This window comes from Astatotilapia calliptera, chromosome 5 (assembly GCF_900246225.1).
Source record: "Astatotilapia calliptera chromosome 5, fAstCal1.2, whole genome shotgun sequence".
Classification (NCBI taxonomy): Eukaryota; Metazoa; Chordata; class Actinopteri; order Cichliformes; family Cichlidae; genus Astatotilapia; species Astatotilapia calliptera.
The window spans coordinates 13,689,517-13,713,171 of record NC_039306.1 but is presented as its reverse complement, the minus strand read 5'-3'; the positions used below and the strand labels follow the sequence as shown (position 1 = coordinate 13,713,171).

General features: G+C 42.2%; 1 protein-coding gene across 5 annotated transcripts in view; it reads left to right on the top strand.

Annotated features, from left to right (window-relative positions):
• Nucleotides 1–23,305, top strand: part of raly (RALY heterogeneous nuclear ribonucleoprotein) — a 130,276-nt gene extending 106,971 nt beyond the window's left edge. For all 5 annotated transcript variants that reach the window (XM_026167344.1, XM_026167343.1, XM_026167341.1 and 2 more), the window contains one exon: nucleotides 19,010–23,305. In XM_026167344.1, coding sequence (XP_026023129.1) covers nucleotides 19,010–19,138 — 129 coding nt within the window. In that variant the 3' untranslated portion in view covers nucleotides 19,139–23,305. The remainder of the gene's footprint in view (nucleotides 1–19,009) is intronic.
• Nucleotides 23,306–23,655: the final 350 nt, after the last annotated feature.

Genomic DNA, 23,655 nt, shown 5'->3' with positions numbered 1-23,655 from the left:
AATAATTACGCACACCCCACTTTGCAGTTACCGTATTTTCACGACCATAAGGCGCACTTAAAAGTCTTAGATTTTCTTCAAAAAGTACGGCGCGCCCTATAGCGCAGTGCGCCCTGTGTGTTGTAAGGAGGACGTAGTAGAGAACACCATGAGAACGCTAAAGGGTGAAGTGTGGGCGCAACCCTGAAAATGGCAAAGAGACACGCTTACGAAGCACAGTTTAAACTGAAGGCCATCAGCTACGCGGAGGAACATGGAAATCAAGCAGCGGCGAGAGAATTTAAGATTAACGAATCGATGGTTCGCAAATGGAGGAAGCTAGAAAACAAGCTCCGGCAGGTCAAGAAAACGCAGCTGAGTTTCCGCGGACATAAGGCGAGGTGGCCCGAGTTGGAGGAAAGACTCGAGCGGTGGATCATCGAGCAAAGAACGAGCGGGAGAAGCGTTTCGACGGTCACCATTCGGCTAAAAGCAGTTTCACTTTCACTTTTTATGAAACGGTGCCATTTTTCCATCTGGACCAGGACTACGGTAGCGCAGCAACTTCCAGCGGATTATAAGGAAAAGCTGGCCATCTTCCGCTCCTACTGCAGCAAACACATCGGCGACAAACACATCCAGCCCAGCCACATCACTAACATGGACAAGGTCCCGCTCACTTTTGACATCCCGGTGAGTCACACTGTGGAGAAGAAGGGGACCAGCACGGTAGCGATACGCACAACGGGGCACGAAAAATCTTCTTTCACTGTTGTGTTTGGCTGCCATGCTAATGGACAGAAACTGCCGCCTATGGTGATTTTTAAGCGACAGACTTTGCCTAAAGAGAAGTTTCCAGCAGGAATCATCATTAAGGCAAATGAAAAGGGCTGGATGGATGAGGAAATGATGAAAGAGTGGCTGAGGGAGGTGTATGTAAGGAGACCAGGTGGTTTTTTTTCCACGCATCACCATCGCTCTTAATCTGTGACTCTATGCGTGCCCATCTCACAGCCGATGTGAAAAAACTAGTGAAACAAATGAACTGTGAGCTTGCTGTCATTCCGGGAGGCCTGACAAAGGAACTCCAACCGCTGGACATCGGTGTGAACCGCCCGTTCAAAGTAAGGCTGCGAGCGGCCTGGGAGCGATGGATAACCGATGGGGACCACAGTTTCACCAAGAGTGGAAGGCAGCACCGGGCGAGTTACGCCACAATTTGCCAATGGATTGTAGATGCTTGGGCTAACATGTCTGCTGGCACTGTTGTTCGAGCTTTCGCAAAAGCCGGCATCATTTCCGAGGAGCTGCACGGCACGGAAAGTGACTCTGACAGTGAAGAAAGTGAACCTGGCATGTTTGATGGAGATTTAGCGCAGCTGTTCAATTCAGACACAGAGGATGAGGACTTCCATGGGTTTGATGATAAAAATGTGAGTACCAAACTTCGTTTTGCTCCTGCTTTATTTTTAAATACGCACACTTGTATGCTTGTGTGTTGTTGATGATGACGATTACTGTTAATAAAAATGTGAGTAAGGTACCGAACTCAGGTTTGCTCCCGCTTTATTTTTAAATACGCATACGGTACTTGTATGCGCCCTATAATCCAGTGCGCCTTATGTGTGTGTTAAATACAGTAATGGCACACATAACTGAGACTGCACCTTTTAGTACAGTGCGTCTTATGGTCGTGAAAATACGGTATTTATTTGTAAAAAATGTTTGGAATCATGTATGATTTACGTTCCACTTCTCACGTGTACACCACTTTGTGTTGGTCTTTCACGTGGAATTCCAATAAAATTGATTCATGTTTGTGGCTGTAATGTGACAAAATGTGTAAAAGTTCAAGGGGGCCAAATACTTTTGCAAGCTACTGTATGTAACAGGCAGCTGACAGAGCAAGCTGCAATCCAATACTCTCTCAGCCCATACACATCGCTTATGCTGCTTGTTAAGGACACGTTAGTGTAATTTCTCATTATGCACAGTAAAATCTTGTCAAAAGAAGTAGTATAAAAATGAACAAATGTCCAAACGAGGAACTCAGTGGAGTTTGTGGTATAAAATCCAAACCCAGAAGGCATCCTTGTGTCTAAAACTTTGTTTTTAATTATCTAGTTTTGTTTTGATTTTACTTTTCGTAGTCTACTCTTGTAGTTATGTTAAGGTACAAAAACTGAGAAAGGCTTAGGAAAAGGTCATTCTTTGAGTTAAAATATACCCTTTCTGAACTTTTACTGTGTCAGAAGGCAAACGTTTTTCACATGCAACAGACTTCTCCTACATTGTTTTTTTTTTTAACTTTAAAAGTGCTAGAACAGTGGCATCGTGAGTGGAAGAAATGTGTCCAAGGTCTCACTGTGTTGATTTAGGATGTAGAGGGTTTTCTGCTGCACTCTGTGAGATATGCTGAAAAATGTTATACCCGCAACATACTCGTTAAGTAATTCAGTGGGATCCCTATTATGCATCAGTATGTGACAACTGGACCAAAATGTATCTGATATACTATACTTATTCCAAAATGTAATGCCTTTTAAGCTGTGGAGCTTAAATGCTAGTAATTTCCCAAACATAATTTAGCTACAGATGACACAATTTGTAATAAAGAATAAGAAAAATCTATCATGTGAAATGCTAATTATATTCACGTTTTCAGTTCCTTATTTTGTCCTAAAATTTTCCATAATAACAAAAACTTGAACACATGTAATCAGTATTGTGTGTGTTTTGACTCTTGGTTGATATTCTGTTCTTTCTTTAATGTATTACGTTTGTGTTCCATTCAGTAAAAAAATAAAAAAAAAACGATAAAAATGTACCAGCAAAGTCATACTTAAGAGTTTAGTTCATTATTGGATGAGCAAATTGCTAAGCCACAAAGATTTGTTTAAAGAAAAAAATTTAAAGTTCAGTATTTTTGTAGATTTGTGTTGCATTATTGTGATTCTCAATTGTGTACAATGAGGATTCGTGCAAAACATGGCAGACACATTCAGTTCCCATTTATCAAACAACTTTGAAATAACCTGGGGGTAGCGAATCATGTTTGGAACAAACAATTCCAGTCACTACCAGATTTTCAGTTCTAAAGATTGAGTGTTTTAAGACTCGGAGGCAAAATGTCTGAAATGCTTTGAAGAGGCAAGTCATAGTCAGTCTGGACTTCATCTAGTTCAACCAGATGAACTTACTAGAAATTACCAAACAAAAGCTTTGCACTAGTCATGTAAAATTCCATAAATGTCACTGAGAACTAGGCTTTTGATTCAGAAATAGTTTGATCAGATTCACTGGGAGCTCCGCTGAGTAAACTCACCCACCTCAACAAGTGTTGCTTTTGAACTCGCCAGTCCAGTCCAGTCCAGTAAATGAATGATGATATTAAGTTAAAGGGCCAATGGCATTTTAAAAGCACCTTAAATGTGACAGTGGTCAAAGTATATAAAAGGAGTCAGAAATAATATTAAAAAGATGGAAAATCTGAACAATGTGAAACTGTTTTCTCATAAGAGCGGAGGAAATTTGCAATTTGTGCAGGCTTAGGGCAAGAAGTTATGAAAATAACACATAGCACTGTTCAAATGTACACACACACTCATACACACAGCACAGTCTCTTGCGTGCCTTCGTAAATATACGAGTGACTGAAAACATCCATGGTTAACAACATAAATTTAAAGCTGTGGATTTGAATAAGCCCAGGTCCTTATAATGTTACATGGTTTAATCCCCAATTTCTGCAGCCTGCACTGACTATGTGTAGTTACACAGACATTACTGTATATTGTTGTATATGAGGGAAACAGTGTGGCACTCTATGCTATTTATTTTTCTGTCTTTCTTTTGATTTACCTGCACATTATCTACCACATCATAACATATATGACCAGCTGTAACTGTATATTTAGATTCATGTGTGGTTTTGGAGCCAGTATACAGACATGTTCCTCTACATGAGTACTGCTTTGGTGAGAACACAGTGTACAGTATATCTGTATAACATTATTCCAGGCATTTTCTTACACTTACCCAATTAAGGGTTACCTATCTCCAGTGTTGGGGAGTAACGGAATACATGTACCGCCGTTACGTATTTAGAATACAAAATATGAGTAACTGTATTCCGTTACAGTTACCGTTTAAAAAGGTGGTATTCAGAATACAGTTACTTTGTTGAAATAAATGGATTACACTGCGGTACTTTCCTGTTTCATTTTGTCGCGGGTCAGGACTGTTTGGGTTTTGTTTGACAGCTAAGTTCTTTTGTTCCAGGCGGCAGCGTTACGGTTGCCATGGTTACAGGGCGACGCTCTCTCTCTCTGCGACTGTGTGTTTCCTGGGTGAGAGAGCGCCTTTTCGTTGTTGTTGTTGTTGTGCTAAGCTAACAGGCAGAATGCTACAAGCATAGCTCTAAAGAATGTAGCATCATGTTCAGTGTAGTCCGTGCTGCTGGGAGAATGGACTGCCATACACGTTATGTGTCTGTGAGCGCTAGGAGGGAGAAAAAGGGGAGTGGAAAGGTACGAGCAGTCATCGAACAAAAACGGGAGCTGGAAGCATGTAAATATAATAATAACCACTGCAGCCAAGAAGAGTGCCCTGCAGAGGGTTGTGCGCACAGCTGAACGCACTATGGGAACATCTCTACCAGCACTGCAGGACATCTATGCTGAAAGGTGCAGATCCAGGGCCATCAGGATCATTAGGGATTCTAGCCATCCCGCCCACAAACTGTTCAGGCCACTGAGGTCAGGGAAGCGCCTCTGTAGCCTGAAAACAAGAACAGAAAGGTTCAGGAGGAGTTTTTACCCACAAACTGTGAGACTCCTCAACCAAAACACAAACCGGACAACATGATGGACAATCTCACACACAGTACATAATTTGCACTTTATCTTTCTTCTCTGAACCTTATCCGTACCTTATTATATACATCTGTACTATGTAAATATGTATATTTTTATAGTCTTCTCATTCAACTCATTACAGTGCAATATCTTGCACGTCATGGATATATATTTATAAGCACAAACATATGGACTTTTACATTGTTTTTTTATATATTTTTTTACTTTTAACTTTTGTTTCTTTTCCTTTTTTTCTTAGCTTATGTAAAATCCTTTTTAGCATGTTTGCACAGTCGGGGGGAGTACTTTTTTAGCCAGAAAAAACATTTCACTGTATGTTGTACCAGCTATAACTACATGTGACAAATAAATAAAGAATTGAATTGAATTTTTTTTTTTGCCTGACGAGCCCAGTTGTAAGTAAGCTATTAAGACTCGACTGTACACTGTGTTCGTGTTTTCCTCCGAAAACAACAAGTTCCGTTGGAGCAGCCTTTCAACGCCTCTCTCTGTCTGTCGCAAGAAAAGTTGACCCACACAACAAAGTAGAGCTATTTTTCGGCTACAAGCCGTATTATGCTGGGCTTACACTGTGCGATTTTTTCAGTCGCGCGATTCAGCTCCTGCTCAAACTGTACGATTGACTCGCAGGGGTTAGAAGTTCATAGGTCACGATGCAGGGTCTCACACTATACGGCCCGATGCTCTGATGCGACCTGAGTGCTCACACTGTGCGTCCATAAAAATGAAGGTTATAACAGAAATTCTGTCGCTCGCTCTCCCTCTCCGTCTTTCACTCACACAGACACACCACCACCATCAACTTTGCTAAATTGCTAATGAAAAACATTGGTCAGGCAGAGCTCTGTGATTGAGCAGCAGTGTCGATCCAACTATTTTCACGGTTGTTGTGGTCGTGATAATTTTGTGAGGCCACATTGAAAGGGCTCGGATGGTTCTACAGGTTGTGCCTCCATCGCTTGTGTCCAGATCACACGCTGCACTGCCGTGCTACGCCATCTTTTTCGCTGACATTTGTGTTTGCGCGTGCGCAGTGTGGCAAACTGCGGTGACACCCTCACGACCAAGCGATTGATGATCGGGAGCTGGTCGTGAGGTGTCAATCGCTTCTCGTTACCCCACGTATACTACACGATGCACGACGCACGATGAAGGCCAAAATCGGGCCGATCGCCAAAACGATCGCACGACTCAAAAATCGGCTCAAAATGGGCCAAAAATCGCACAGTGTGAGCCCAGCATTAGTCAGAGGTCCCTTTACTACAGTTCGGAGTCGCGGACCTTCAGTAATAGTAATAAATCACACAGCAATAGTACATTCACGTTGTTGTAAAAAGCATGATAATATTGTAGCGGGTCAGGGCTGTTCGGGGTTCTGCTTGTACAGTTATGTTTTGTGTATGTTGCCATGGTGACGGGTGACGCCCTCTCGCTGCGACGGTGTGTCCTTCCGGGGTCAGAGGGCGCCCTATGTGTGTTGTGGTTGCCGCGCTGAGCAGTTAGCTAGTGGCAGTGTGTTCTTCTGCAAATGTAATAAACGGCTGTGCTCCCTGGCTAGCTCACGGGAAGCAAGACCAAACGATACCTCCGTCTCCTCCTTGTCTGAACTCGCCACAATATATTAAGTAATCCAAAGTATTCAGAATACGTTACTGTCATTGAGTAACGTAACGGAATAGGTTACAGAATACATTTTGGGGCATGTATTCTGTATTCTGTAATGGAATACATTTTAAAAGTAACCTTCCCAACACTGCCTATCTCAACAGCCAAACGGGTACAACCATGGACAGGTCACCAATCTGTCACAGGGGTAACACATCGAGAGGCATTCACTGTACACATTCACATCTACGGGCAATTTGGACTCTCCAACTGACCTAACACTATGCATGTTTTTGGGCTGTGGGAAGCTGCAGTACACAGAGCGAACCCATGCAGACACAGCAAGAACATTCAAAATCCACACAGAAAGGCTGCAGCCAGATTGAACCCAGGATCTTTTTGCTGTGGGGCAGGAGGGCTAACCACCACTCCACCTTATAACAATATTCAACATAATAAATATGAGAACAGTGTTTACACTGTGTAGTGATCCCCATACAGTCCCACAGTTCAGACCAATAATATTGTCCTGTCCACTCATCACAGCCGGCCGCTCTCAAATCCCTAGGTCCGACTGTGGTGAGGAGCGTCGACGGCGTGAGCGCCATTTCCCTCTTGAAGGCTGGGTTGACGGGCCAGGCAGAACATCCTCCGTTGGGCCGGGCAGTGAAGCATGAGTTTCAGGGTGGATGGTAGCAGCCGGGGGTTGAAGACGAAGCTCGTTCAGGATGAAATTCTCTGCGAGTGGGTGGAGTGAGCTGAGTAACCAGGGGAGACCATAAACCAAGCACTGTAGCCGATTAGCTATGGCTTGGCGAAACCCTCTCACCTCGTGCTCCAGCCATATGTTAATTAATTTATCCACCGAGTAAATAATATCCTCCCGGAGCTCCTCGGGCAGGTTGAATGCTGCTGGGTCCATTGTGGCCGGTTCGTACTGTCACGGCTGCCGAGACAAATAACTAAAGAAACCTAAACTGGGAAAACTAAATAACAAACCTGAGCTGATACTAAACGGGGTGAGAGGCAGAGCGCCGCACACAAGGAACAGGACACCGTGGAACACAGACGAACAAGCAACAGGCAGGAGAACACACAGGGCTTAAATACACACAGCAGTAATCAGGGGATGAGAGACAGGAGGGCAACACACCTGGGAGAAATCAGAGCTGACGGGACAGGGGAAACATAATTTGAACACACTCACAGACAGTGTGACAGCATAGACAGACAGAACACAGGGACCAGGGCAGGCACAAAACAGAAACCTAACAAATGGCAAATCATAACAGAATACATACTCAGAATAAACAAAAGCATAAAGAAACACAAAACACAGAGTCGGCAGACTCAGGACCATGACAACGTAAGAGTTTAGTTTATTATTGAGCACTGAGCATCGGCTCCCCACAGGGCTGTGTGCTGAGCCCCCTCTTGTATTCTCTCTACACCCACGACTGCAGTTCGACCCACAACAACACTCTCGTTATCAAGTTTGCTGATGACACCACGGTAGTCGGACTCATCTCGAAGGGAGACGAGGCAGAGTACAGAGAGGAAGTCCTGAAGCTGGCAGCATGGTGTTCAGAAAACAACCTGGCACTGAACACTAAGAAAACTAAAGAGCTCATTGTTGACTTCAGGAGACACAGCACCGACTTGGCCCCCCTCTACATCAACGGGGAGTGTGTGGAGAGGGTCCACACTTTCCGGTTCCTTGGTGTCCTCATCTCTGCTGACATCTCCTGGACAGACAACATCTCAGCGGTCATCAAGAAGGCCCAACAGCGGCTGCACTTCCTGAGAGTCCTCAGGAAGTACAAGCTGAACTCCAACCTGCTGCTGACCTTCTACCGCTCCTCCATTGAGAGCCTGCTAACCTACTGCATCACGGTATGGTACGGCAGCTGCACCAAGGCGGATAGAGTGAGGCTTCAGAGTGTGGTCAAGACAGCACAGAAGATCATCGGCTGCCCTCTCCCCTCCCTGATGGACATCTATTCCTCCCGCTGCCTCACCAGAGCAGCAAACATTATCAAGGACAGCTCCCACCCTGGCTTCAACATGTTCAGCCTGCTTCCCTCAGGGAAGCGCTACAGGTGCATCAACACAAAAACCCACAGACTCAAAAACAGTTTCTTCCCCCAAAGCGATAACCACCCTGAACTCACACATGCACAGATAACACAGCCCCCCACTTCCCACTTCCTCTATGGACCATCACTGTGCAATACCAATTCTATGTGCAACAACTGAACTGTATATACATAACACTATTTATACCAATTCCATGTGCAATAACTCAACTGTATATAAATAACACTATTTATTACATATTACTTGCGGCTTGTATATTGTACATTTTATATATATATATGTTTTTCCCTATGTTAATACTGTCCATATGTACATAGCGCTGCAGAACTGTACCCCCCCCTCCCCCCCAGCATGTTTACACTGAGTAGGAGATGCTCTGTATCTCATTGTACAACTGTATAGTGACAATAAAGGCATTCTATTCTATTCTATTCTATTGGATAAACAAATTGCTAAGCCACAAAGATTTGTTTAAAGAAAAAAATTTAAAGTTCAGTATTTTTGTAGATTTGTGTTGCATTATTGTGATTCTCAATTGTGTACAATGAGGATTCGTGCAAAACATGGCAGACACATTCAGTTCCCATTTATCAAACAACTTTGAAATAACCTGGGGGTAGCTAATCATGTTTGGAACAAACAATTCAAGTCACTACCAGATTTTCAGTTCTAAAGATTGAGTGTTTTAAGACTCGGAGGCAAAATGTCTGAAATGCTTTGAAGAGGCAAGTCATAGTCAGTCTGGACTTCATCTAGTTCAACCAGATGAACTTACTAGAAATTACCAAACAAAAGCTTTGCACTAGTCATGTAAAATTCCATAAATGTCACTGAGAACTAGGCTTTTGATTCAGAAATAGTTTGATCAGATTCACTGGGAGCTCCGCTGAGTAAACTCACCCACCTCAACAAGTGTTGCTTTTGAACTCGCCAGTCCAGTCCAGTAAATGAATGATCTACGGTAGGCCATTTTCTTACTTTAATCCATCGCAGTCTTGTAGTACCAATCCGGGTATTTTAACATCCCACACCAAAACTTTATTTATGACTTGTTTTCTGCTGAATTAACTTCTTTAGTGGAGTTTTACAAGTAAGTCTTCTGAAACAAATGAGTTTATTCAGCTGATATTAAGTTAAAGGGCCGATGGCATTTTAAAAGCATCTTAAATGTGACAGTGGTCAAAGTATATAAAAGGAGTCAGAAATAATATTAAAAAGATGGAAAATCTGAACAATGTGAAACTGTTTTCTCATAAGAGCGGAGGGAATTTGCAATTTGTGCAGGCTTAGGGCAAGAAGTTATGAAAATAACACATAGCACTGTTCAAATGTACACACACACTCATACACACAGCACAGTCTCTTGCGTGCCTTCGTAAATATACGAGTGACTGAAAACATCCATGGTTAACAACATAAATTTAAAGCTGTGGATTTGAATAAGCCCAGGTCCTTATAATGTTACATGGTTTAATCCCCAATTTCTGCAGCCTGCACTGACTATGTGTAGTTACACAGACATTACTGTATATTGTTGTATATGAGGGAAACAGTGTGGCACTCTATGCTATTTATTTTTCTGTCTTTCTTTTGATTTACCTGCACATTATCTACCACATCATAACATATATGACCAGCTGTAACTGTATATTTAGATTCATGTGTGGTTTTGGAGCCAGTATACAGACATGTTCCTCTACATGAGTACTGCTTTGGTGAGAACACAGTGTACAGTATATCTGTATAACATTATTCCAGGCATTTTCTTACACTTACCCAATTAAGGGTTACCTATCTCAACAGCCAAACGGGTACAACCATGGACAGGTCACCAATCTGTCACAGGGGTAACACATCGAGAGGGATTCACTGTACACATTCACATCTACGGGCAATTTGGACTCTCCAACTGACCTAACACTATGCATGTTTTTGGGCTGTGGGAAGCTGCAGTACACAGAGCGAACCCATGCAGACACAGCAAGAACATTCAAAATCCACACAGAAAGGCTGCAGCCAGATTGAACCCAGGATCTTTTTGCTGTGGGGCAGGAGGGCTAACCACCACTCCACCTTATAACAATATTCAACATAATAAATATGAGAACAGTGTTTACACCGTGTAGTGATCCTCATACTTGTATTCCTGCGAGAGTAGCGTTTTTGTCATCTTAGAAATTCTTACATCTGGATCCGAGTGTTGACACAGCATGCAAAGCCCTCCCCCGCGCCCCATTCGGCCAATCAGATCACCGCTCCATCCTGCTCCTGCCCGCCTACAGGCAGAAGCTGAAACAGGAAGCTCCAACCCGGAGGGCGGTGCACTGTTGGACAGACCAATCGGAGTCTGCGCTGCGGGACTGTTTTGATCACGCGGACTGGGAAATGTTTCACGTGGCTGCTAGGGACATTGATGAGTACACAGACTCAGTCTGCGGATTTATCAGGAAATGCGTGGAAGATGTCGTCCCATCCAGAACAGTTAAATCCTTCCCAAATCAAAAACCCTGGATCAACGGAGATGTTCGCGCGGCACGGAGCACCGCCTTTGCCTCCGCGAACACATCGGACTACAAACACGCACATTACCAACTCCAGAAGACGATCAAAGCAGCCAAACGTGAGTACAGGGACAGGGTGGAGCAACAGTTTGACAACCCTCGGAGTATGTGGCAGGGACTAAACACGATCACAGACTTTAGAGGGAAAACCAGCACACCGCAGACCACGGCCTCTCTGTGTGAGGATCTAAACGTATTCTACGCTAGATTCGACACAGCGAACACCATGAGACCGGACAGTGTGCGCACCGCGGATGACGTCAGTGCGCACACTGTGTCTGAGGAGGATGTGCGGAAGTGCTTCAGGAAGGTGAACGCACACAAAGCTACTGGTCCGGACGAGATTCCCAGCCGCGTCCTCAAGTCATGCGCGGCTCAGCTGGCTGGAGTGTTCACGCACATCTTCAACCTTTCCCTCTCTCTGTCTGTAGTCCCAGCCTGCTTCAAAATGGCCACCATCGTCCCTGTACCCAAATCCTCCACCATCTCCTCATTGAACGACTGGCGACCTGTAGCCCTGACCCCCATCGTAAGCAAATGCTTCGAGAAGCTGGTCAGGGACTTCATCTGCTCTGCACTACCCGACTCACTGGACCCTCTACAGTTCGCATACCGCCACAACAGGTCCACTGATGATGCCATAGCCCTGACACTACATACTGCCCTGTCACACCTGGAGAAGAGAGACACCTATGTGAGAATGCTGTTTGTAGATTACAGCTCAGCATTCAATACCATCGTTCCCTCGAAGCTGGACAGGAAACTGCAGGATCTAGGACTGAGCAGCTCCCTCTGCAGCTGGATCCTTAGCTTCCTGTCTGACAGACGCCAAGTGGTCAGACTGGGCAGCATCACCTCATCCCCCATCACACTGAACACTGGTGCTCCACAGGGGTGTGTACTGAGCCCTCTCCTGTACTCACTCTACACCTACGACTGCACAGCCACTAACAACTCCAACATCATTGTGAAGTTTGCGGACGACACTACAGTGGTGGGTCTTATCACCAATGGTGATGAGACGGCTTACAGGCAGGAGGTCAGCGCCCTGACCCACTGGTGTCAAGACAACCATCTCACCCTCAACGTCGCAAAGACAAAGGAGTTGATAGTGGACTTCCGGAGGTGCAGAGAAGTACACACCCCCATCACCATCAACGGCGCTGCTGTGGAGAGAGTGAGCAGCTTCCGGTTCCTTGGTGTACATCTGGCTGAGGATCTTACGTGGTCAGTACACACAAACAAAACAGTGAAGAAGGCGCAGCAGCGCCTCTTCTTTCTCAGGAGACTGAAAAGATTCGGCATGAGCCCTCGCATCCTCAGGACCTTCTATCAAATATAAATATAATGGTTTCATTATATTTACAAAAATCTTTAAAAAGAGAGCATCCTCACTGGATGCATCACCACCTGGTATGGCAACAGCACCGCCTACAACTGCAAAGCTCTCCAGCAAGTAGTGCGGTGCTCTGAATGGATAATTGGAGGTGAGCTTCCCTCCCTCCAAGACATCTACAGGAAGCGGTGCCTGAGGAAAGCGGGGAGGATCATCAAGGACTCCAGTCACCCCAGCCATAAACTGTTCAGACTACTTCCATCAGGAAGGAGGTTCTGCAGCATCCGGTCCCGTACCAGCAGACTGAGAGACAGCTTCTTCCACCAGGCCATCAGACTGCTGAACACGTCATAGACACCTCAGCTTCACTACTGGAACTTTAACATTATGCACTCCATACTGTACAGTAATGCCACTGTTTTGCACATGTCTCAACTCTGTATATTTTATATTTTTATTTATTGTTTACTCTATTTAATTTGTAAAATATGTGTACACACACACACACACACGTAGAAAAATATTTAGTATACACATCCAGAAATGCATATACTATTATATATTGTACATATATTTATTAGTTTCAGATGTAGCCATTCTTGTATTTTGCTTGTTTACATTATTGTATTTTGCACAACTCTGTTGCTTGTGAAGCTCGCACACAAGAATTTCACTCACATGTACTGTACCAATGTACCTGCACATGTGATGTGACAATAAAAGTGATTTGATTTGATGAGTTTGTGTTGATGAGGTCCGCCCCGAGTTCCTGAAGGCTCTGGACGTTGTAGGGCTGTCCTGGTTGACACGCCTCTGCAATGTTGCGTGGAGATCAGGGGCAGTACCTGTGGACTGGCAGACCGGGGTGGTGGTCCCCATCTTTAAGAAAGGGGACCGGAGGGTGTGTTCCAACTACAGGGGGATCACACTCCTCAGCCTCCCTGGGAAAGTCTATGCCAGGGTGCTGGAAAGGAGAGTTCGTCCGTTAGTCGAACCTCGGATACAGGAGGAACAATGCGGTTTTCGTCCTGGTCGCGGAACACTGGACCAGCTCTTTATCCTCTCCAGGATACTTGAGGGTGCATGGGAGTTTGCCCAACCAGTCTACATGTGTTTTGTGGACTTGGAGAAGGCATTCGACCGTGTCCCTCGGGGTGTCCTATGGGAGGTGTTGCGGGAATATGGGGTGTCTGGCCCATTGCTACGGGCCATTCGATCCCTATACAACCGTTGCAAGAGCTTGGTTCGCATTGCCGGCAATAAGTCGGACTCGTTCCTGGTGGGTGATGGGCTCCGCCAGGGCTGCCCTTTGTCTCCGGTTCTGTTCATAATTTTTATGGACAGGATTTCTAGGCGCAGCCAAGTGGCGGAGGGCTTTCGCTTTGGTGGCCTCAGAATCTCATCTCTGATTTTTGCAGATGATGTGGTTCTGTTGGCTTCATCGGGTGAGGGCCTCCAGCTCGCACTGGAACGGTTCGCAGCCGAGTGTGAAGCAGCGGGAATGAGCATCAGCACCTCCAAATCTGAGGCCATGGTTCTCAGCCGGAAAAGGGTGGAGTGCCCACTCCGGGTTGGGGATGAGTTCCTGCCCCAAGTGGAGGAGTTCAAGTATCTCGGGGTCTTGTTCGTGATGGGAGAAGGGAGCCGGAGATCGACAGACGGATTGGGGCTGCAGCTGCAGTAATGCGGACGCTGCACCGGTCCGTCGTGGTGAAGAGGGAGCTGAGTGTAAAAGCGAAGCTCTCAATTTACCGGTCGATCTACGTCCCTACCCTCACCTATGGCCACGAGCTGTGGGTAGTGACCGAAAGAACGAGATCGCGGATACAAGCGGCAGAAATGAGCTTCCTCCGAAGGGTGGCTGGCCTCTCCCTTAGAGATAGGGTGAGAAGTTCGGCCATCCGGGAGGGGCTCAGAGTAGAGCAGCTGCTGCTCCACATCGAAAGGAGCCAGCTGAGGTGGTTCGGGCATCTGACAAGGATGCCCCCTGGGCGCCTCCTGGGTGAGGTGTTCCAGGCATGTCCCACCGGGAGGAGGCCCCGGGACAGACCCAGGACACGCTGGAGAGATTATATCTCTCGGCTGGCCTGGGAACGCCTTGGTATTCCCCCGGATAAGCTGGAGGAGGTGGCTGGGGAGAGGGAGGTCTGGGCCTCTTTGCTTAGGCTGCTGCCCCCGCGACCCGGCCCCGGACAAAGCGGATGAAGATGGATGGATGGATGGATGGATGGATTTGATTTGATTTGAATTCCCTGAAATTGTTTGGAGACACTACTAAATAAATCCTGATACATGCCTTTGCATAATATATGAAACATGAGCACATATGTATATATTTTTAACTGTCTCTTTCAGCTTATACTTGATTAGTTCTACAGATCTCAGTAAAAAGAGAGCTTACAGAATCTTACTTGAGCAAATCTGACTGTCTACACCAGGGATAGGCAACCTTTCTGATGGCGAGTGCCATTTAAAATTTCCTCAGAAGTCAGTGTGCCATATGATTGCATTAGCAATAAATTTAATAACGCTCTATATGAACAGTTACACAATATATAGAACCACTTTATAGAATTATATTTGTTCGCAGATGTTGGCAGCTATCAGTGAATAGTTATCAGCTATTTTGAAACAAAAAAAGACACTTTTTATCCATAACAAGAACTCCATAACAGCAAATGAACTGTACAACAGAAAATACAAATGCTATTTGGGGTCTCCTCACAACAATGATAAGAAAAATAAACTAAGCCAATATGGCATGTCTGTTAATACACATTAACACACATGTTATGTGATCTCTGGTCTCCCACTCAGAGACACAGGTCTCAGAGTGTCCAGCATTCAGACGGCTACCTGAGGACACTCATGTGAGAGAAAATCTGCTCACACAGACATGTAGAGCCAAATACTGTCAATAAGGCCTCTGCAATGTTCTGAAGACAGTTAAACTTGTCAGGTAGTGATGTCCAGCAGGTGAAAATGCAAGCTCCATGAACACGCACAGCTGTGGATTTCAGCTGCTTCGATGTTGTATTAACTAGCATTAACTCAGCCAGTTAATGCGAGACAAATCTAGCTGCTCATTAAAGATTTCTGGTTTGTTCAGAAAATAAAACATTGGTCCATACACCTGAATGTCCCAAAAATGCATTGTGTCTCGAGTCTACGGATGTATCCGTGTATTTCCGCGTGCTGATGCTGTGCTGAGCGAACAGCTCCTGAAGCTTTTGAAGTGTCGGAGTGTGGAAAGCTAACAACATCCCTCTTACCAGTAGGCTAAGTTATTTTTAGCCAATTACAAGTTGAATCTGGTAGTTGGGGTTATTAGCTAAGATACCGTCATTAAGAAGCGGCACAACTAATGTGTCTATGCGAGCTGATTTGCGATGTGCACCGCTGGCGCGGCCATTTGTTTTTTGATGCACCTTCTCAGATTAATTCACTGCGTGTCGTGCCCAGGGCTGGACTGGGACAAAAAAAAAGACAGGCATTTTGACTAGAGATCGGCCCACCAGGTATTAAAGCCATTAAGCCTTTGAATGAAAACAAACGCTGTTGTGACAGTGATGTACAGTCTTGTTGGTATATGTATGATTTCCATACATTTTATGTCAGATAAAAACTTTGGTTGTAAGATTCAGATAATTATTTAATAACAGCCCGACATTTTAAATGAAAATAAGAAAATATTTCTTTGTGCCCCCCTTTCCTTGTTAATGCCCCACCTGGCCCCCCTGGCAACACTTTGCTACACCCGCCCCTGCACAGTTACCAGCTGTCAGGTACTTAGAAAAGGATCCTGGTGTTATTTGTCTCTCAGAAACAGTTCATAACTTCCCTTCAACTCACTCATGTCACCTAAAAAGGTAAACCTGTTTCTCCATCACTTGTTCAGCTCTGATGATTCAGTAAGGACATCTCCTGGTTTCATCTTCATGTTTCCCTCTCACCAGATATACAAACCGACATCATGACCAGCAGCTTTTACAGCTGTGGCTCCAGCAAACATCAGCTGATACTAGAAATTAATATTAAATACATTCTAGCAACAGCTCATCAAGCTTAAATGTGCTGCTGTTTAGCGCGACAACCAGCGGTTTCCTCTTTCTGGCGCAAAGTGGGCGATAAACAAACAAGAGAGAAAAGCCGATCAGCTGATCATTGATCAGTTTCATGATCAAAGTAGCAACAGGAGAGGGAGATAATGCGAGAAGAAGAGGCAGCTGTGCTGCGTAACGACACAATAGATCCACCTTTGTGTCTTTTTCTATCCTAGACAAACTGCGTCCCTTCTCAGTTCAACACGAAACGCGCAATAATTTCTCTGAATGCGGGACGATTCCGTCTTTTTACGGGACGGTTGGCAACTCCACTAACTAACCTTATGAATAAAATAAAGTTCACTATCAGTAACATCATAGCACCCACCCAGCTGTATAGAAACTCTGTCATGCTAGCTAGTACGCAGTATGAGTTATTGTAACTGACTGTAAAAAGGCAGCACAACGAAAATAAACTAAACTTGGTTTATATCTGACCCAGATAGATTGCAGGTCATAACTTCTTACCTGAAGTTCAGTTCACCTGACACTCGGACCAGCGGCTGCCTTGGGTCTCTCCTCCTCCTGCCTCCCCTCTCCCTCATCCACCTGCTGGCCTCCACCACTTGTTAATTTTACTGAACCTGTGGAAGCTCCGCCATAGCCACCATCAAACAACTGAGTTATTTTTACACATGGCCAGCATCTGGCCAATCCACCACCTTTCATTGTTTATATTGTTACAAAAAAAAAAAAAAATCATCGGCCCACCGAGCAAATGCCCGATGGCCAGTCACGCTATGGTTGCGCCATCAGTTAACTCTAGGCACGCGTGCCATGAAGTGAAATTATTCTATGTTCAGCATTGTTCTATATAATCAGGGAGGAGTTATAATATTTTTTATTTTATAATATTAAACGGAACACCATTGATTTCGTTATGTTACAACATTTTTTGTTTTGTTTATTAATTTATTTGACAATTAAAGTTCACATGACAGAGCAGTCCATCATAGATTTGCTAACTTTGGGGAAAAAAAACATTAAAAGACAGATGGATTATTTTACCTTTAGTCAAATCAGCATTTTCTTTTCCAAAATGCAAACAACTTATGATGCAGATGTTTAGTTAGTATATTGAGGCATTCACATTACATTTTTTTTACATTCTTTTATGTTTTTTTTAACCTTTTCTTCTCATTCTCTCCTTTAATAGTTTTAAATGTTGTACTTTCATATCGTATCAGTGTTTTAGTGTCTTATTTAACAACAGCAATTTCACTGCAGTCGTGCTGATTAATGTACATTGTCACTAGCAAAAGGTTACACTTCCTTGTGCACCACACAAGAAAGACAACTGCCTTGTTATCAGCAGACAAGACAGCAGTTCACAAATCACTAATAGTTTTATGTGCATGTAAGCAGCGCTGATGACCTTCAGTACTTTTCTGCATTAGCCTTACATTGTTCAGCTTCTTCAATTTCTCCACACTCCCACATCAAAGCCTTTGTACACACAGGGTACCTCGCACCCTGCGCAGATGTAGCACTTCACTTCACGTCATATTTTATGCATCGTGTCCATCATGCTGTTCACATATGGGCTCCAATGTACGCATCAGCATGAAAATAAGCAACTGTGTAATGAAAAAAACAAAACACAACTGAAATTTCAGCATGACAGACAACTATTTTACTATTTATTTATATATTTTTTTAGGTATCACTGTTTTAGAAGCAAACCTTTAGATATTGACCAGAACAGGAGATATGTTCAAGATAATATAAAAATAATCAGTAATAATAATCATCATCAAATTTGTCCCCTATAAGACTTAAGCCATGTTATAGTGTTCTGTGGCACTGTCGTTAGTATGTGGTATTGTAATTTGTCTTTGTCCTATATTTAGAATAACACCATATTAACTACTATTTCTCCTTTGTAAATAGAGGAGAATAAATAACTGAAAGCTAGTAAGCCTGTCACAAATAGATTAAAATATTTTATATCCAGCAAGTCTGATTTACACACCTGATCTTTCCACCATCAATCATGTCCACGGGAAAATTATACTTCTGACATGGATTCCCTGAATTTTTGATACTATTTCAGCTCTGTTTCTAAGTTTCCCAGACTCAACACAACACAACACAGTCATTGTTGTGACAGAGTTTGGTTATTAATTAGTTTTATTTGTGACACTGATATGATTTTGTTTCTATAATTTGGGACATCTTTTCAGTGGAAATTACTAATAGCAGTAATTATGAAGATGCATTATTTTTTACTTTCGTCAACCAAGCTTATACTGGACTATACATTAATGCAACATCCACTGACTATAAATCAGAATCAGAAATACTTTATTTATCCCCAAGGGGCAATAGCATTACTCCCTGCTTAGTTTCTGAATGTTTTGATGAATTTGCATGCACTTTTTCTGAGATAATGATGTTTGCGATGCTTGTTTTGTACCACTTTTGTGAACTATTCTTCCCTCTTTGTCTTAGGTATTAGGAACTGTGGAAGGAGAGACAGAGGGAGAGAGAGAAAAGCGCTCTGGACAGACAGAACTAGAGAACAGAAAAGGAAGACCATCAAACAGCAGGGATCATGAGACTCACAAGCTCACTCACTAACACAGACAAAACTGTAAAAACACAGCAAAGAGATATACTTGACACTTTGTCCAAGCCACAGGAAGATAATAAAACAGCAGGTTACTGCCTGAGTGCATAAAATGAATTACACACACTAGCACACAAACACACACATTGATATAAAGAAGACAAAAAAAAACCCCAAAAAACTTAGTGATGGAGCCAGATTCACTGTGTCAGAGCAACAGGGGGATAGTAAAGACAGCAGGCTGTTGTCAAAACACATCTTAAACTGACAGGTTCATTCACTCACAGAAGAGCTCTCTTTGGGAAAGCTGGAGCTTGTCAGACCGTCTGCTGCTTTATAGGCCATAAAATATGACTGAATGGACAACATATAGAGATTGTTATTTTTAGTATAGATTCTTTAATATCAAGGTAAAAAAAATCCCGGGGGCTATTATTGTTGCAGAATTATTTGCAAGAGTTGAGCAGAGAGTTGCATACCTCAATCAGTGTGCGAGTAATCAGATTTGTAAACATGTAAAAAAAATCTTCAAATATGTACTGAGATTTGTTCATGTCTACATCAGTCATGTATTCAATCTGTGTATGTTTGTAATGACATTTGTAATCAAATCCCAGCACGCGTAGATTATCTGTCACATTTTGCAAATCTAAGCATGCACACCAGGACTTTTCTAATCGTTCTGTTACAATTACAGCCTCATAAAATCCCAAATATCAAGTGACAGTGTTCTGCCAAAATTACAAGGGAAATAGGATGGTAAATGCCGAACATCATGCAATGAACTAAAAAACAACATAAAAAGATGCTGATGAGCAAATATTTCACATGTGCATGTATTCACTGTCGCTTGGTAGTATAGGCTCTACACAAATAAACCAACATGTAAAATTAACCAGACAAGTACACAAAGCAGCAACATTTTACTTGACAGTTTCTGATGGATGGAGTGCTGAAGGGCGTATATATGCTTGGCGATTCATGCTCACACATGTGTGAACATGCATACATACATGCCTCCATGATTGAAAGACTGTAATAGCCACATTTTATTTATCGCAACAAGACACCAACAAGAATGTCGGTTCACATCCTGTTTCTTTACCTGTTGATGAAATTGAAGTCAGCTCTACGTTTTTGCTGTGTCCCAAAGGATGTGGAGACAACTCACTGGATTACTTCAAGTCTAATTTTTAATGTAATTAAAAAAATAATTATACTATCAAAATGCATACTTTCATTCTTTCAGTCCCGGTTTTGTTTGGTTTCATAATAATAAGATAAGTACGATAAGTACTGTGTAATGTACAACAGAGTAATGTGACAGAGTGGGGATGCAAAAGAACTTAAAGTGGGAGTGAATATCTGTCCATGTGAAATCATTATTTGGCAATTTTTGGCACATTTTACACAAATATGACATCATTAAGTAGCATCATTGATACAATTACAGTGACTTATTTAAAATAACACAAGCCAGAGTCTTTTAATCAGTAAACAGTAGCTCAGGGGAACATGAAAAATTGGAAAACATCTACAGTCAATCATTTTTCAGTAGATTATAATTTTTACTGTAAATGGAAGTATTACAGCTAACACTTCAAATTCAGCTTCTATTTTAAAATGAATAAAAAAATAAATAATGAATTCAATGTCCCATTACAAACTGAGGCTGATGCCCTGAAAATACTAGCTATTAGGAAAAACCCTTTCAAACTTCAGGTTTTTAGCCTCCAACTAATATAAAAGTCTTTGAAACAAATTGGTTTTAATCAACATGTATGATTTTACAAAGAAATTTGCTCAGAGGATTATGGGAAGTATGCTTACAGAAAGACAAACCCCTGAAATACACTGGACTTATCTGTGTCACATTCCAGCTCCTATGCAGCCACCTGTGTTGATTAAACCATCCAAGACATTGCTTGCAATTCCACAAGACATACACCAGTGAATCCCAAAGCATCCCAGAACAGACTTGCAGCTCTACATCACTTAAAATTGTGCCGGCTTTAGTTTTTACAGAGGCCACATCAAGCTGCACAAAGCTGATAAGGAGGCCAGGAGGCTGGGCACAGAAACAGCATGGAGAATCCAGTCAATTAAACAAAAATACATGCAGAGTACACTTTGCTTCTAAAAGGCTACTGATGTAGTCTGAAGCTGGGCAACGAAGGCTTTAAGTAACACCGGATGCCTTTTGAAGTCGACAGTTTAGTCACAAGGTGGTCTTTTATATTTTTAAAACTGACCAGATTTTCTATGCCATCCCTGTGTCTGACGTTATGCCCTCCTCGCCAGCTTCTTGGATGCTTCTGAAATGCGCTGTGGTGGGTCCTGGGATGTTGTCTTAAAGCTGTAATGAAACAGAGCTTCATCTAGCGTATTCCCAGGTTAATGGTCATAAAAATCTAATTGAATAAATGGAATGTCAGAAAAAATCATTAGAAAACTGACAACATGTACATTCCTCTCTTATGCATTAGGCCACCATAAACCCTTCTATTTAAAGTGAATACATATTTATTCATACTGAGTAATGACATAGTGTACAATATTAAAACTTGACATTTATGGAATAAAACAACTATTTTAATCACATTGCTCAGTTGATATAAATTTGTTATTAATACTGAGTGAATTTATACTACAAATAAAGTAATAATCCCACTGTAGAAGTTGGATGGTGACGTCATTTAAACCAAGAGGTTGGAGGCCCAGAATGAGTCCTTAACAACCGGACACTGCAGCAATAAACTGGTCTCAGACAACAGTTGATATAATCTTAAACGTTATTGTCTATTATACTATATACACTATAAGATTGTTTTTGATCCTGTCTATTAACTAGTAATTAATTGGTCATAAAATAGTAATTACATAAAATGATTTTTGGTGAAAAATGCCAAGATTGGAAAGTACAGTGCACATTGTCTCTACCAACGGGAAACAGTCAGGAAAAACATCATTTATTACCCAGAAACAAGAAAAAAAAGTTTGATTACATAGTTTTATTAAAGGATTTATTGTTTTTATAACATGTATTTGAGTGCACTGAGAATATTTTTGCTGCTCTGTGTTTTGTTTAAAAGAAGCAACATTCATTTACACAATTACTGAAAAACCTGTTTTTTTGTGTGTTTATGGTAAGTCATTCATTTTGGACCAGTTTCAGGAATAACCCTAACTAAAATGATGTGGGGACGCAGTCATGCATTGCTGTAACTGTTCAAGAACTTGGTCATTTTTGCTTTGAGAAGCTCCATTGTGGAAGTGTATTACTGTTGCCTGGTAGCAAAGAAATCTTGAAAGTTTAAAGTATTTGGGATGTTTTGTCTGTGTCTATAGTAAAGGGAAAAATAAGGAAAGAGGTCATAAAAAGGTGGAATATTGATTTTTTTTTTCACTCTTTATTGGTGGTGTAAATTTGTCTCTGAATGACTGTACTGCCTCATCACTGTACTTTCACTTTCTGAACCTTTATGATGGCTTTTTTAATCTTTTTTATCTTCTGTTCAATTCTTTTTTATTACTTACTTTCAGATTTCCAAATCTATTGTAAATATTTATCTGTTACTTTTAATTTAATTTGTTACCTTTCCCCTCTTTTCTTGTTGGACATTCTACTATTTTTTTTTCTTTTTCCATTCTGAATCACCACCATGTTCTTTAAATGTCATGTATGAAGAGACAGTATTTATTTTAAGTAACAATATTATTTATATCCCCTTCATTGTGTAAATTAGGAAGCCAGTTAATGTTTGATCCGTATTGATTGTTAAGGTGTAAGGTTGTGTAAGGTTTTTATGGTTATTAAACACCCTTGAATAATCAGGCCTTACTGCAGATTTTTACCCATCACGTCATGTAAAATTGAGCTATGTTTGACTATACAATGATCTCTGTCTTTACTTCTCATCCTAGAATGAAAACTGAATATGAATTGAAAGTGTTTTAAATTGTATATGGCTCTTGTTTCAGGCTCTCTTCTCTTCTCCCCCATTTTCCCCACCCCTACCTGCCCCTAAAGTCAAGTCCATCCCAGTCTGCTTTTTACATGCTGATGTTGGCTTTACTGTTATTTTTAATGACTTGTGTATGATACTGAATACTCCGTCAGCACTGAGGGTGCTGGAGGCCTTTACAACACATGTAAATAAAAGGGTTGGAACTTGTGATTGTTGTCTGAGGACTTTTGGGATCAGAGTCTTATAAACTGAAGTTAACATTCTTAACATTGCTTAAGCAGTGCTTTTTTTCCTCAGTGCTATTCTCTCCATTCTCTCTCACACTTTGCATCTGTTCTTCACATAACTTGACAACCAATTTCGGAAATCATTGCATGCATGTGATGCATTTAGAGAAAATGTCGATTGTACATTTGAAAAAAAAAAACAATTAAATAAATAATTCAGAGTTTAATCTCACAATTCTGAAAAAAAGATGTCCCCACTTTTTTCCCATGGTCCTAATCCTCTTCTGTATATATATAATTCAAATAATTAATCATAAAGGAAAATGTGCTGTG